We start from the raw sequence: 16,180 nt of genomic DNA on the forward strand, positions 1-16,180 counted from the left end.
CCTCCACCTAGATATTACTTCCTCGTCATTCTTCAATGTTCTTTCAGATTTTTATTTCTGTCTTAAAATAATTTAACTATTTCTTTATTAATTATTAGTATATTATCACATAATAAAAATGATTATATTGAAAATGATGAAAATAATGTTAGTTAAATAATACAATTAAAAACAAGTACATTGAAAATGAAAGAGTCAATTATTTAGAAATAATCTTTTTTGCAAATTGAGTTAATTATTTTGGGATGAGAAAAATAATAACTAAAAAAGAAAAAATAGTTATATAACAAATTATCTTTATCAACTACTTCTTCGGTCACAAATATAAATAAAAGTTAAGATATATTTAACCCAAAACATAAATTAATTGAGTTTCTATTGTCATAAATGTAAAATAGAATTAATGTTTCAAAAATTGGATATACACTCTAAATGAGATCCATCTAATTAGAGGTGTACACAAGTTGGATTGAATCGTTTTTTTTGTCAAATCTAATATCCAAATCAATCAATTTTATTTGGGTTGTGTTGAATTTTCGATCCATAATTTTTGCATCAAACTTGAATCAAACCAACCCGATTATGCACAAGTTGGGTTGGGTTCATGGATAATAAAAAAAGAATGTAATTAAATTTTAATACTCGATCATCTAAAAAATAATAAAACTATATTGACACATATCAATTAATACTTAAAATACATGCACAAACACAAGAAAACACTTAAATTGATTAAATTAACAACAAATTCTCAAACATAGTTCAACAACTAAAGTTTAACTATACATAAATAGTAAAAATATAAATAAATTATATATGTCATGTCAATAGGTTGAGTTCACGGGTGCATGGTTTAAAAAGTTAAATCCGTTATTTAAACTGAACATAATTGAGTTTCAATAGAATGGTTCGGGTTACACCCGAACTTAAATGCATAGTCAAAATGTAGATTGAATTAAATTGGATGATCGAATTTGCGGGTTTATCCGTACCCAACCAAGTGTGTTAAATTACTAAATACACTTTCTTTATATTAAAAGTTTCCAAATCTTAAGGAGTTTCATGATTTCCCCTGATATTCATTCAGTGAATGCATTGAATGCCTTGATAGAATAGAAGACGTAGAACAAGGAAGTGACCTCTAGCCTCTAGGTACATACTGAATTGTATGTGGTATTCATTTATGTTAAACGTATAACAAAAACAAATATAGTTTTTAACAAAAAGAACCTAAATAATCAAAAGCAATTATTTCTTCCTAATGGATGAAAGATGAAACTAATGTCCTGTATCTATGCTTGCTCTCTATCTGTTGCTCAAATTTGTGACATACATAAAAGGTCTGGAAGCAGAAAATTTCGTGTTCCAGTATCTGGACCGGTCAACGCATCGAAATGGCTGCTTATAATGCCTCTTATGTTGAAGCCATTTTTCTGCATCACACTTCTTTGCCTAGAAAAATACTCATTCCATTTGGTAGAATCTGAATCTTCTGCTCTGTATAAATGCAGATCATTTCATTGACAGTATAAGATCATAAGATTCAATTATATATAAAAGGAAGATAATCAGTATACCTCATCATCAAGGAAGACCAATCACTAAATCCTGCAGAAACAAGATGGTTAATGGTGACATTTTGGTATATTTGAGATTCTCTTGATAACAAAATTATAGACCATCCATCAGTTTGAAGCTTCATGTATAATCTTAAAACAAACATGAGCTTTACATCTTTTGCTTCTTTCATACAGTTACTAATGCTGTCATTATGAGACCTACACCAAAAGAAACTCCTTGTTAAGTTATCATTAACTATAAAAATGATGTTATCAAGTAGCAAGAAACATAAATTGGTCAAATGATGCAAGTTGGTGACATACATCACAATACCAAAAATCTAGACACCAAAACACCATTAATTAGTTTCTGATGTGAGCATTTTTCTACATTTTACACCATCTTGTATTAAGGGATTACCTTACCTGTGATACAAGTAAAAAGAATAAGGATTTGGAGGAACAATGTCATCTATGTCAATCAACACCACATCCAAACCATTATCTGAAGGTCTCAGACTCTTGAAGTAATCATCAATCATAGACACAGTTAAATTCAAGTCTATAGCATATTGACCTCCTTTGATATAATGTATAGTCAAATCTCTACATATGTTTGGAAGATCATATTCTTCTAAGCTATTGAGCTGAGCATGCAGAGAATGCACCCTGCAATGACTGTAGTAATCATTTAAATTCGCAAGTTCAGTAGCTCCGGGATTTTCACTTTGACATGATTGCAGCATAATCGCCAAGGAAACCAGCAAAGTAATTAATAAAACTCCAAGAGTCACAAGTGAAGCAAGAAAGATTGTTGCTGTAAAAGATGTCATGTAGAATGCTGATTCTGGCCTATAATGGCTTGATGTATCTGTGAACACAGAAAAAAGTTACAATTCATAAGTGCTAAAAAGATAAGAAATCTTAAAACAAGCTCTATATTAGTGGATAAATCAGTATTCCAGTCCTCGAAATTGTACGAGTCGATGAATTTAGTCCATCAAATTTATGAAATAACAAGTTTCTTAAATTATAGAAGATCAATCAAATTAGTCCCTCAATCAAAATATCTATTTAGTATACACATCCATCCAAATCAATGAAAAAGCTACATATTTACTTGAGTAGTCTCTTGCAGCAACAAGATAGGCATAAACTTTTTTAAAATTGTGGTGTTAAATTTGAAAAAATAAAACACAAAATTGACTGACGGTCATTTTAAGAGACTAAATTGCTATTTTACAAATTTGAGAGACTAATTGACAAACACTTACAATTTCAAAGACTATAATAATGATTTACTCAATTATTTAGTACTAAACTAAAAAATGAATCTAACTCATATGCTAGCTCTACAAAGAGAGACAAATTAAAGGTATGGCATACCAGAATCATCTGAAAGACTAACTGCAGAGTACTGTTGCTCCATTTGTTGTGCATAAGCAGACAGCTGTTTAAGCTATAAGCTAATTACTCTTAATCCAAAATTCAAGTAACACTTCCACTTTGGTTCCAAATGTCAGAGAGATAACCTATAATAATTCAACAAAGATTTAGTCATCATTCAAAACCACATGGTTCAAATTTCAGAGCAAGATGAATTAAAAAGGGTACAATTGGAAACATAAGAAAAAAGAAAAAAATCAAACCCTGTTAGAGATGAATTTAACACAATACAAGCATAGATGAGTGAGTGAGGAAAGTACCTGAGAAAGACATTACTGAGGCTAAAAATAAAATCTGGGAGGAATTATAAGATGATAGATATTTGAGCAGTAAAAAAGGTTGCAGAATGCATGGGAATATATATTTTGACATTGTCTTTTGTGTGAGTCACTCTCCAAAGGAAGCTTCCTTGTTTCTTTACGTGCCTTTCCTTTGTTACCATTGTCTATACTTCACTGGAAAATCGTTTATTATAATATATTCACAAATATCAAATGGACAAATTCTACTTGGGGATAAATGTTTTAAACTCACCACAACACTCTTTAAAAAATATAAGTATTAAATGAATTTAAGTTACTCATTCACCATATGCGATTCACTTAAATATACTTTTTTTAGTGTAAATAATTTTAATCCCAGAAAAGTACATGACACTTTCATTAAGGTTATTATGGTGATTTATCTTTAATTATATGGACAAAAATCAAATATTTAAATACAATATTTTAGATCTAAACAATTTGAAACTAGAGAGTTGAACGAGAAATTAGATTTATAAAAATCTCCATTACTATTAAGTCACACATTAATTATATATACAATACATTATAAATAAATATTATTATAGACCATCTCCTGTCGTAATTAAATTATATTTCCATTTTTTAACCGTTAAAATGAATATACACACAAAGTTACAACCAACAATTACAATGCAAACAAGTTTTATTGGTATTATAATAAAACAACCATGACAAAAAAAAAATGACATATTGGTAAGAATTAGAAACAAATAATTTTTGTACATTATCTTATAAATTTTGATTTTTACTTACAGGGTGCAACTCACTTAAATATCGATTTTACTTTGGGTATGTTTGGTCGGAGAGTTTGGAGGAAAAGAGAAGAAATAGAGAGAATAATTTTAAAATTGTTTGTGTGGTTCAAATTTTATTTAAATAGAGAAGGAAAGCAAAATGTATTTTTGCTCTCTCTATTTTTGAGGAGATTTAGTGGAGTATGAGAGAACAAAGCTTCTGTGTCTTTTACCTGACAAATAAAATCCTATCCTCCAAATCAATAGTTTTGCAAAAATAGGATCTCTTTTATAAGTGATTCACCATATATTAGTACTTGAAAACTAAGATTTGTCTCAAACAAATAGAAGTTTATGGTTTTTTTTTTCTCTCGTTAAGTTCATGGTCATATTTATTATGAAGCATTAGAAAGTGATTTGGATTAATTTTTGTTCAATAAAAACAAAAAAAGTGAATGTGTTCCACAAAATCAAATCAATTGAATGCACATCAATTAAATTATCGTCTCAACCGTAAGGATAAGGAGGGTCGTAAACTTCTACTTCAGAAATATGTTGTCGATCATCGTTAAAATTTTTGATAATTTTAAATATTAATTTTCGGTAGATAATATATTATGTTGGTACAGAAAAACTCTCACTTTGTTTTATATATCACTATCTCACATTTTGTGCAAAAACATTTGATATATTAAGTTAAGATTAAATTGTACTTAAATTTTATAAACATTACCATTTAAATTTAGAAGTAAAAATGATTAGTAGATAGTTGTTGTTGAATGATATATTAGAAATACACAAATTTTATGTTGCACAAGTGAGATAAGTCTTGCGTCATGCACAAACTTTTATCAACCATTTGATTAATAAGTCTTATCATCGGATCAAATGAGATATTATGAATGATCCAATGGTAGAAAATAAATTTATCAAGATGATCTTACTTATACACATTAAAAAAATGTTGAAAAATAATCATTTTTATTATGATGTTTATTGTAATTTTCTATCTCCTTCTACCCAAATACCAAAATTTCTCATAAATTAATATACTAAAATTTTCTATCATCTTTTGAACTATGTGTAAATAAAATAGACATGACATTTCAAGAGATATTTGAAAGTTTGTGTATATCAAATCACATCACCGTTTGTTATTGTTTGTGTGCTCATATTTAATATTCAACCAATGATACTTCTATAAGATAAAAAATGATCGGTTTTTCATTAGATAACATTTTGAAAGTTTCCAATGATATATATATATTTATATATATATGATAGATGAAATTTAAGAGTTGTAAATATTAAAATATAGAAGAAAAAAAATTAAACATCAAAACTGAAATAGTTTAGAAATGAGACATTCACAAAAATTATTACGTCATTGAAGAAAAGTTAATTAGTACTATGCAATTGCCTTTATAAAGTGTATTTTGGGAAGACCATTTAAAATATTAAGAAAAACAATATATTATAATAAGTTAGAATAATAATATACAAGTTATCAAATGAATATGTTATAAACTCTTAAAAACTGGGACATTATCACAATGAAATTTTAGGACTCGCATATTGATCTCATTCAACTTAATAATTGAATGAATCATTGTAATCTGTTGCAAGTGCAAAATTGGGAGCTAGAGTTAGAACTCAATAGTTGCTATTGAGGAAGTGCATAGGAGAATGAAAGAACACAATAGCTGTTATTGAGGAAGTGAATAGGAGAATGAAGGCAATGAGGATGTGGGGAAATCTATGATATGATGGATTTAAGCTACAATGCAATTTTGGCATATAAAACCGAATGATTTTAATAGAAAAATGAGAGTTATTAAATTCATTATATGATAAAATTATGTGATAATGAGTGGAAGGGAGTGAATTTATCCCCTACTATTCCCTGATAAATTAACAAATATTATGAAGTAATTCATTTGGTTTTGTATTTGTTTTCAATTCCTAACAACAACAAAAAACTTCTCGTGATTTTAGTTTCTAAAATGTTTTTTTAACGATGTAGAAGGTTTTTGATTTTATTAACACATATTTTTATTAATTTAATTATTATTTATAATTTATAATTGAAATAGTACTGAATTTCTGATTTGTGGTTTTTAAGATTAAAAAAAAAATTAAAAAAATTAAACTCCCCAAATCAATTGCATGAAATTGTCTCAAGGAGAACACCGAACTAACCAAATGTCTTATAAACTGTATATATCTTAAGAGTGATATAAATAGTTAGCAATGGAATTTAGAAACCAAAAGATATTTTAGAGACTCTTATTTATATTCCTTCCTTCCTTTTATTGTTTAGTTTCATTTATTTCTTACATACAATTTAACAAACAAAGAAGCTAATCACCAAAAAAGAAAGAAAAAAAAACCAAAGAAGCTATTCAGATTTTTATATATTAAATTTATGCCTCGGTTTCTTTTTTTAAGCTAATCACTATTCCCTATTTGGATTCATATTTCATAGTCTATAGTTGCGGTTAAGTGTTAACTCAATTTCATAAGTCTACAACTCAACCCCCAATAATTTGAGGGAGTTTCTTTTCGCACCGTCAACGCCATTTTGAAGTCTATATTATATTATCAAGTAAAAATACAATTATTTTTCATCTACAATTATACTTTTAAACGCATGTGATTTTTTACAAACGGTAGATGAGAAACAAAATTCTCTTTTTTATATACTTTTTAAGTTTCTCTTTTGTGAAGAGTCGGAAGAGTTTTGAAGCAAAAGAAAAAGACAACCAAAATAAATTCCATACTACCAATAGAAAAGTGCCAAATTTGGCTAACTAGCTACTTAAGCCTAGCAATATGACAAAATTGCCATCCATTATTTTATTTTTATATTTTACTTTTAAAGAAAATGTAAAAGCCTATAGTTTACTAAATAATTTAGTCACACCTATACTGTGGGATATGAAATATCTAATTAAAATGAATGTTCCTCTCTTTAATTATAACCAAATGAAAAACACTATCCACAGTTTGAGAAAGTTTAATTACTGAGAGTTTTAACTTTGTTTTAACTTCCAAAAATCCAAAGTGCATTTGATAACACACATAATACAGAACACTTCATATTTCAAAACAATATATTCACAAACTAACAAACATTGTTGATACCATATCTCTTCCTATAATAAGATCATATCACAACCACATAAATACTTGCGATGCTAAATACTCAAACCTCAAAATTCAGTTTCATTAGCCTATCTACTCACCACATGCCACGTGTCACTACATGCATAATTAGCCACATATCTATAATTTCCTATATCCCCTTCTCACACTCTTTTTTTCATCAATGAAATAACAAAAACAACATCCTCAAAAACTTTTCAACATACATAGTTTTTTTTTGTAGCCATGGAAACTGGTATAGCATGTTACTCCCGTGGTGCTTTTCTTCCTACTGTTTCTTCCAAACACTCCCTTCCTTCTATCCCTCCCTCTTCTTCCTTCAAGGTATGTACAATACAAGAATCTTAAGAATTTTTAATTCAATGATTAATTATAAAAAGTGATTGTTAAAATAACATGTTTTTGTAATGAGGCAGAGTTTGAAATCAAGCTCTTTATTTGGAGAATCACTTAGAGTGTCATCCAAATCAACACTCAAGATTTCAAGGACAAAAGGTGCTTCATTCATAACCAAATGTGAAATTGGTGATAGTTTGGTAAGTTACTTACATAGCATAAAGTTCTCATATAAGTCTACATAGTTTATGTAGTACTCACACTTCAAATTGAAAATATCTTCAGTATCTAATACATGTAGTTATATTCGATTATTGATATTTTGTTAAATTATTACTGGCATCTACGTGTCAGTATTAGTATCGTGTATGATGTCTTAAATTAGCCAATGTTGATGTTTGTGTATTGTAGGAAGAATTCTTGGCAAAGGCGACACCAGATAAGGGACTGATTAGGTTGATGGTGTGCATGGGAGAAGCATTAAGAACAATTTCTTTCAAAGTGAAGACAGCTTCTTGTGGTGGAACACAATGTGTTAACTCTTTTGGAGATGAGCAGCTTGCAGTGGATATGCTTGCTAACAACCTTCTTTTTGAGGTTAGACAAATATAAGTTACTAGTATGTCAATAAGTTACTACCCAATTATGATTTTAGAACATCATATTGTGATATAGCATAAGTATGATCCTAATTACACAAAGGATCATAACATATTTGTGCAGGATTTTGATGTAAAATTGTGATACGAGTCAAAATGATATCCATGAATCATTTCCCTTCAATATAAGTAGTTTAGTTAGTTAGGCGAATAATTGATCACCCAAAAGTAAACTTCTAGGCCAAAGTAGACTTCATCTCTCAACATGACATTTTTCATATACACTCATAAGATCAAATTCAAGACAACATGTTTAAAGGACAAAATTATCTGTCAATTTCTCTCAATGTTATGTGTCGTGTTGGAATATGATGATTAGGTCTTCTGATTCACAATTTGAATCTCGATTTGAAAACGATGAATACAATTAACAAAATGTCATTTTCTTTTCAATGTGCAATGAAACTAACTCTCCAAGTTTCTATGCACAGGCCTTAAAACACTCTCACTTCTGCAAGTACGCCTGCTCAGAAGAAATTCCTGAGCTTCAAGACATGGGAGGTCCAACTGAAGGTCTGCCATAATTATACTAAACATTTTCTTAAATATATGAGTCACGTCTCTTATATACAAATGCATATCAGTTTTTAAGTCACAGATTAGTTTTTCTAACTATATGCAACTAACAGGTGGATTTAGTGTTGCATTTGACCCTCTTGATGGATCCAGCATTGTAGACACAAATTTCACAGTAGGAACCATATTTGGTGTGTGGCCTGGTGATAAGTTGATTGGAGTAACAGGAAAAGATCAAGTTGCTGCAGCTATGGGAGTTTTGGGTCCTAGAACTACTTATGTGCTTGCTCTTAAAGATTTTCCTGGCACTCATGAATTTCTTCTACTTGATGAAGGTAAGATTGATGTCTTAAGGTTTATGACATTCTAGTAAGGTTGTAGTTACATTTCTTTTGTATTAATCCTTCGATTTTCAAGAAAATTGGGATCTGATAATCTATTGCTCGAATGGAAAGTAAATAAAGTTGGACTAAAAATTGTTTCAGATAGAGTTCGACTCAGATACACTCGACTTATTTGTGTTTAAATTAAAATTAATTAAATAAAATTTGGTCAAAGATTGGTCCAACACACTTTGAATTGAATTGAAACAAACATATTATAGACAAGAATCACCCATATTTTATTATATGACAATTATGGAATTCATATTTCAGGAAAATGGCAACATGTCAAAGAGACTAACGAAATTGGTGAAGGAAAACTATTCTCCCCTGGAAATTTGAGAGCCACATTTGACAACGCCAATTATGCCAAGGTCTTCATAGAGAATCATCTTATATTAGAAAAAATACTATTTTGTTAGTCAGTAATTTGACATATATCAATCAATGCTTACTTCTTTTCTTTGTCATCTAATAGTTGATTGATTACTATGTCAAAGAAAAATACACATTGAGATACACAGGAGGAATGGTGCCAGATGTCAACCAGGTTCTTTTCTCAACACAATCATACATATATGATGGCCTTATCAGGCCTTCATATCAAACTACTTCATACAGATTTATCTATCTATTTTACTTTCTAGACTAAAATATACACAAAAAGTTAAAATATATTTGATTCAAATTTAAATTATATATATTTTAACTTTTGTTTATATTTAAGTCTGAAGTTAGTATTAATCAATTTATAAAGTGTCAGCTAAACAATAAGTGTTTAACATTATAATCTCATGAGACAAAATTCAAATCTACTTTATTATTAACTAAACTTAGTTTAATTAATCGCATTGTGCCAGGCGACACCATTTCCGTTTATCTTTTATTCAGAAATAAGCGGTGTAATATAGTTTCAAAATGTCATTTTCTCTATACAGATTATTGTAAAAGAAAAGGGAATATTTACAAATGTGACATCACCAACAGCTAAAGCGAAGTTGAGGTTGTTGTTTGAGGTAGCTCCACTAGGACTGTTGATTGAAAAAGCTGGAGGTTACAGCAGTGATGGTCATAAATCAGTCCTAGAAAAGGTAATTGAAAACATTGATGATAGAACTCAAGTTGCATATGGATCCAAAAATGAGATCATCCGATTTGAAGAAACATTGTATGGCTCATCAAGGCTCCAGGGTGGTGTACCTGTTGGGGCAACTGCTTAAGCTGTTGAATCAACAATTCATTTTCAATTTTTATTATATGCTTTCTGCACAATATGCTATCTTCATACAACTCTGTACAATATAGTCATAATGCTCTATTTATGACTATATAATAACAAAATATATAATTTAGTAATATTTGTGAGACCAAATGTTGGTATTGACAAGACTAATTCTCCACTTTTAAATTCAGCAATCCATAAAAAAATAAAATTACGGTTGTTGAAACGGTTGGCAAAAGAACAAGGTCCAACATAATGATCACAGAGTACATAGACTTAGAGTTATAACAGTGGCCTATTTTAAACTAAAATATTAGATAATCAAATTTTAAAATTTTAATATAATATTATATTGCATATAAGAGTTTTAAGTTATAAATTTTTAAAAAAAATATATATATTAGAGAGAGGTAATAGATTAATTTTGGTTTACATCTTTAATAAATAAAATTAAATTAAAATTTAGATTGAAAATTTTATTTTATTTTATAATTATAATAGTTGTTTTTGTAATTTTTGTTTATAGATTATTCCCTCTAATTCTTTTATAATAGACATCTGATTTGTGTATTTGGTTCATCCAGGTTCTAATTTAAAAAACTGAGCCTAATTAAAAATGCAATTTTAATCATTAAACAATTTGATAAAATTAATTTTAATCCATATACACATGTCAATTTACATTATACAATGAAGATCTATCTCTACCAACCTATATGATACAATTGCATCTGATTTGATTAGATTAATTTGTGTAACAAAAAAATACGTACATATAACATGTCATATTCTAATGTTAGAATGAAATATATATCGATAACGATAACCTAATAATCACAATTCAACTCATAAAAATAATTATACTCATAAAATACACCGATTATAGACCTCAAAATTACAATAAGATACACCACAATATTTATGTTAATTAACATATGTCATGTGATGTGTAGTCGAAATTCATCACCGATTAACATATACTAAACTAGAATTATCTTATAGAATTATATAATTTGATTTTCACAACTTTGTTATAATTAATAATCATTTATTTTTTAATTTTTTTAATATAAATATTTATTTTATATAAAATTTAACTACTTACATCCATTCAATTAAATTCATCCATGAAAATTTGCTTTAAATTATACGTGTGAGATCATAATTGACAATTATATCTTTTATTTTAAAAATACTATCTTGTACTCGTTCTCACGTATACAGAAAATATAAAAAAGAGTCAAATGGAATTGGAACAGAAAATATAAAAGAGTCAAAGATATGTTCCATCGCATCCATCAAATAGATCAAAGGTACGTGAGGTGTGCCGAAAGTGTAGTGGAACTTCCTTTTGAATAACAACTAGATTTCATTCATCTATTTTAGATAATATAATGATTATAATCTAGACATTTCAACCTGTTAGTTATGGGATGATGTTTTTATTTTTTTTTATTAAATTAGGGTTATTGTTAAGAATATAAAAGTTGTAAATGAGAAAATAAAGGAAGATGAGAAATAATAGGGAGGTGTTTCTGTATTACTTCATATTTTATCGGATTTCAGTTCTAATAATCCATTTTGTTGTTATTAATGATAATTTTTACAATTAATTTTTTTTATATTGAAATTATATAAAATTAAATGTAATTAGTAATATTTTTAATATATTTAATTTAGTTATTTTGCTTATAATTTATCCTTAAAGTATATATATACATAAACACAATTAAATACAATCAAAATTAATTTTAATTGATGGCTCAATAAAAATGTTATTAGAAAAATCATCTGACTTAAATTTTCTTTATATCTCAAAATTTTTACTCTATATCCCTATAATTATATTCCTACTCCATATTTTACCTTTTTTATATAAAAAATATCAGAAAAAATTATTCCACTCCACCATCATTAATTACGTTTCAGAAATTTTAAAATTTAAGTTTTTCAAAATACAAATTTTTATCGAATTTTTTTTCTTGTATTTTGGAAAGATGCAACATTTATACTTTTTGAAATGCATTTGTATACTAGAAAATTTAAAATAAATTTATCGGTACATACTATTTTGACAACTTTTTAGTTTTGAATGTTTTCTTTTCTATACTAATAAACTTTTTTTAAGTTTCTCTGTTATGTAACTTTTTTATTTAAGAAAATAGTTATGTGTTCCGAAAATTAAATTTTATAAAATATAAGTGTATTCCAAAATATCTAGAGTTTAACTTTTTTATAAATATTTTTGTGTTTTAAAAAAAATTTAAATTTTAAATTTTAAAATACATTTTTGTGTATTAAAAAACTTTAATAATTTATCAAAACTTTAATATTTTTTGATACACAACTTTAATAATTTATGTTTATTAAAACAAAAACTAATGAAACGAGAAACTTTTCAAAACTTTTTTGAGAATCAAATGAGTATAAAATAAATTTAAAAAATTGTTTGAAGGACTTGTTTGATTTAATTTTTGGAAATTGTTTTTGAGTTTTTTAAACTTAAAAACTTGTTTGAACATACTATTCTTTGAAAAAAAATTAGAAACTATTTTTATTTTACTGTTTTTAAAATTAAAAAAATTAAAACAGTTAAGATATGTTTTGCTTTTCTTTATTCACTTTTTGATATTTAAATGGGGACTAAACAAAAACTGATATTTAAAACTAGACTTTACAAACAGATTTTGTTTTTAATTTTTTCATATTGTTTTAAAAATTGATTTGTAAAAGAGTATTTAAAAATTAAAAACCAAAACCAAATTAAACTATAGCCGTTATAGTGTGTTACACAATTTTAGCTTTTTAATTGAAAAGTTTGTTAACAATAAGGTGGGTTCAGACCTTCTAATTAGGAAACAGAAGCTAAGAAACACAAGTGTATAAGAATTTTATTCCGATCCAACTACCTTATCTTACTACATCTCTCTATATTTTATCACTTGTGTTTCTTAAAAAAAATTGTCAACACACTATACATTCTCACTAAGGTAGCTTTCATTTTGTACATACTATCAAATGGTAGCTTCTCATTAAATGTCACACATTATTATGGATTCTTTAAGGTCAAACTCAAATGGTTATCATTATCTATCTAATAGTATGATTAATGTTGGAACAACGATGAACTCTCGTGATAATCATATGGTACAAAATAATTATCAAGCAAATGTTTCACTTTCTAAGTATCATCCTTTTATTCCTCACGTGACAGACAATAACAATAGAAATAATGATGTCGTATTTGAAAATAATATTTCATCTCGTCAACCGAGGAATAAAGAAAATTATTCTAAAAAATCGACAAAGAAAGTGTTTCATTGGAAAGAAGAAGAACACGAGTAAGATTTTTCTATTTACTCTTTCTTGTATTTTATATATTTTATGTGATAAATTATTCTGTTTAATAATTTAATATCAACAATAAATTAAACTAATCTCACAGTATTTATTTATTTATATTTTGTGTTACATGTGAATCAAAATCGTAAATAAAGATGAATGTAAATTTTACAGATGGCAACCACTAATTCATAACTCTTTCTCCCGCAAGTCTCAAATTTAAAAACAATACTTACTTAAATTTTATACCTGAAATTTTTTCAGTAATTCTATTGTTAATCTCTTTTTATTTGTATGTTAGGTAGAAACAAATACGTTTTTCATATCTATTTTTCAGTAATTCTGTTAATCTTTTTTTATTTGTGCTAATGTTTTATTACGAAATGAATTCACCCATGGATTATAATCTATTAATTATTATTAAAAGTTTTTATTTTTCATATTATCAAAAAGAGTTCTCATTTGATACACTAGTTTTTATATTATTAAAGATCAATTCTCTTTATGAGTAATTTTTATCTAAGTTGTTACACTTAAATTATTAATTTTGTGTTGATATCAAATTTCACCGATTTAATTGTTAAATTCTTTCATTTTGGTGAATAAATTTATTTTTCAAATTTTTATACTATACTCAATAATATTGGAAGTTGTAAATAATTCAAAAGTTAGTTTTGGGCCAAGTTAAGTGGTTCCACATTTGTACTCATATAAATAACTTTGTGTGTAATGTTTTGAGACTAATGCCAACTTTGAAATACATATGAAATTCAGAAAATAATTCTCTTCTCTTTTTTCTCTCTCTCTTTTCTCTATCATTTCCAAAACACCACAATTTTCACCATTGATTCACCCTCCACTCTTGATTGTGTTCCAACATCTGGCATCAAGAGCAAGGTTTAGATCCAATTTCGCTGCAATCATGTCCGTTTCCAATGACAAAATCCCTACCAACCTTATGATTCTTGATTCGAAGAATTATGACAAATGACACAAACAAATGAAAGTTTTGTTTGGATATCAAGATGTTCTTGATATGATTACCGATGACATTACTCCTCTTGGTAAAGAGGCTACAACAGCCCAAGAAGCGAAATTCAAGGAAGATAAGAAGAAAGATTACAAGGCCCTTTTCTTGATCCATTCTTGCGTCGATAGTGACAATTTCGAAAAAGTTGGCGATTGCGACTCGGCGAAGACAGCTTGGGGTATTCTTGAGAAAGCATATGCTGGAGCGGATAAGGCGAAGGTGGTGAGGTTACAAACTCATAAGCGGCAGTTTGAGTTACTTCAAATGGAAGACAAGGAAACGATTAACGATTACGTGACGCGTGTGACACGCTTGGGGAATCAAATGAAGTTGTGTGGTGAAGCCGTTTCCGAACAGAATTTTGTGTCGAAGGTATTGCGTTCTTTAACACCAAGATTCGATAATATTGTGGTGGCGATTGAGGAATCGAAGGATCTCAAGACGATGACGAAAGATGTACTTCAAAGTTCATTGGAAGCTCATGAACAAAGGATGGACGAAAGAGGAAACGATAAAGCCAAAGCGGAAGTTGCTTTGCAAGCCCATTTCAACGAGAAGAATAAGAAGTCGAAAGGGAGATGGTCTTCTAGAGGAAAGAAGAATTTCCAGAATTTTGATGGAAAAGAGTCACAAAATTCAAAGAAAGGTGAGGACAGTTCCAAAGGTGGTGGTCAAGACAACTACAGGTCATTCGACAAAAGTACCAAGAAGTGTTACAATTGTCAAAAGCTTGGGCATTTCGCAAGAGAGTGTAGAGCGAAACCAAGGGAGAATCATGCGGATGAGGCTAAGGTTGCTAGGCAAGACATGGATTATGATAACACGGTTCTTGTGATGATCACGGAAGAGAACTATGGCATTAAAGAGGTGCTGGACAGCAACTGTGACAAGAGGAAGTTGCTGGACAGCAACTATTGCAGTGCAGAAAAATCTGCAATAACGCATTCGGAGAAAAGCGCAATGGTAACCGTTCGAGATGGAGCCCAAGGGAGAAATGAGTGATACTTGGACTCAGGTTGCTCGACACATATGACGGGAAGAAAGGATTGGTTTGTGAAGATCAATCAAGCCACACGAAGTAGAGTGAAATTCGCGGATGACACGACATTAGCGGCCGACGGTATTGGTGATGTTTTGATCATGAGAAGGGATGGTGGTCATTCCTTGATCAAAGATGTGATGTACATTCCAGGAATCAAGTGTAATCTATTGAGTATTGGCCAATTGCTTGAGAGGAATTACATGATTCAGATGGAAAACAATGTTTTGCGCGTTTTGGACCAAAACGGGGTTTTGATCCTTAAGGCTCCTATGGCTGCCAATAGGACTTTCAAGATTGGGTTGGAAATCATGGAGCATAGGTGTTTAGCTACAGCGGCAGTCGTGATGAATGGTTGTGGCACTACCGTCTTGGACACTTGAAATTTTGAGATCTCAACGCGTTGCAAAAGTATGAGATGGTGACTGGACTGCCTAGTATCAA

General features: G+C 28.8%; 3 protein-coding genes across 5 annotated transcripts; 2 read left to right on the forward strand and 1 right to left on the reverse strand.

The window, feature by feature from the left end:
* Nucleotides 1–1,135: 1,135 nt before the first annotated feature.
* Nucleotides 1,136–3,405, reverse strand: LOC101508884 (uncharacterized protein At2g39920). Of its 3 annotated transcripts, none has more exons than XM_004503170.4 (5): nucleotides 3,266–3,405; nucleotides 2,946–3,091; nucleotides 1,986–2,430; nucleotides 1,578–1,778; nucleotides 1,136–1,492 (listed from the first exon to the last, which is right to left on the reverse strand). In XM_004503170.4, the coding sequence occupies exons 2-5, from the start codon at nucleotides 2,986–2,988 to the stop codon at nucleotides 1,465–1,467; spliced, it is 717 nt and encodes a 238-aa protein (XP_004503227.1). In that variant the 5' UTR covers nucleotides 2,989–3,091; nucleotides 3,266–3,405; the 3' UTR covers nucleotides 1,136–1,464. The 3 variants fall into 3 exon arrangements, with proteins under 3 accessions (XP_004503227.1, XP_012572049.1, XP_004503225.1); XM_012716595.3 differs by having other exon boundaries at nucleotides 1,136–1,497; XM_004503168.4 differs by lacking the exon at nucleotides 3,266–3,405 and adding an exon at nucleotides 3,209–3,265 and having other exon boundaries at nucleotides 1,136–1,497.
* Nucleotides 3,406–7,348: 3,943 nt separating this feature from the next.
* Nucleotides 7,349–10,490, forward strand: LOC101509633 (sedoheptulose-1,7-bisphosphatase, chloroplastic). The gene is made up of 8 exons (XM_004503171.4): nucleotides 7,349–7,533; nucleotides 7,626–7,745; nucleotides 7,957–8,142; nucleotides 8,636–8,717; nucleotides 8,834–9,055; nucleotides 9,377–9,477; nucleotides 9,582–9,653; nucleotides 10,042–10,490. The coding sequence occupies exons 1-8, from the start codon at nucleotides 7,435–7,437 to the stop codon at nucleotides 10,321–10,323; spliced, it is 1,164 nt and encodes a 387-aa protein (XP_004503228.1). The 5' UTR covers nucleotides 7,349–7,434; the 3' UTR covers nucleotides 10,324–10,490.
* A 4,177-nt stretch (nucleotides 10,491–14,667) lies between these two features.
* Nucleotides 14,668–15,699, forward strand: LOC140920927 (uncharacterized). The gene has a single exon (XM_073370255.1). It carries the CDS (start codon nucleotides 14,668–14,670, stop codon nucleotides 15,697–15,699), a length of 1,032 nt encoding a protein of 343 aa, XP_073226356.1.
* Nucleotides 15,700–16,180: the final 481 nt, after the last annotated feature.

Source organism: Cicer arietinum, chromosome 6 (assembly GCF_000331145.2).
Source record: "Cicer arietinum cultivar CDC Frontier isolate Library 1 chromosome 6, Cicar.CDCFrontier_v2.0, whole genome shotgun sequence".
Lineage (NCBI taxonomy): Eukaryota > Viridiplantae > Streptophyta > Magnoliopsida > Fabales > Fabaceae > Cicer > Cicer arietinum.

Coding starts and splice junctions, on each gene's coding strand:
- LOC101508884 (XM_012716595.3), bottom strand. CDS start 2,988: ATGGAGCAACAGTACTCTGCAGTTAGTCTTTCAGATGATTCTG. Junction 1,779..1,985: donor TCTTTTTACTTGTATCACAG/GTAAGGTAATCC, acceptor CTTTTGGTGTAG/GTCTCATAATGACAGCATTA. Junction 1,498..1,577: donor TGGTCTTCCTTGATGATGAG/GTATACTGATTA, acceptor GCATTTATACAG/AGCAGAAGATTCAGATTCTA.
- LOC101509633 (XM_004503171.4), top strand. CDS start 7,435: ATGGAAACTGGTATAGCATGTTACTCCCGTGGTGCTTTTCTTCCTACT. Junction 8,718..8,833: donor CATGGGAGGTCCAACTGAAG/GTCTGCCATAAT, acceptor TGCAACTAACAG/GTGGATTTAGTGTTGCATTT. Junction 9,056..9,376: donor ATTTCTTCTACTTGATGAAG/GTAAGATTGATG, acceptor TTCATATTTCAG/GAAAATGGCAACATGTCAAA.
- LOC140920927 (XM_073370255.1), top strand. CDS start 14,668: ATGAAAGTTTTGTTTGGATATCAAGATGTTCTTGATATGATTACCGAT.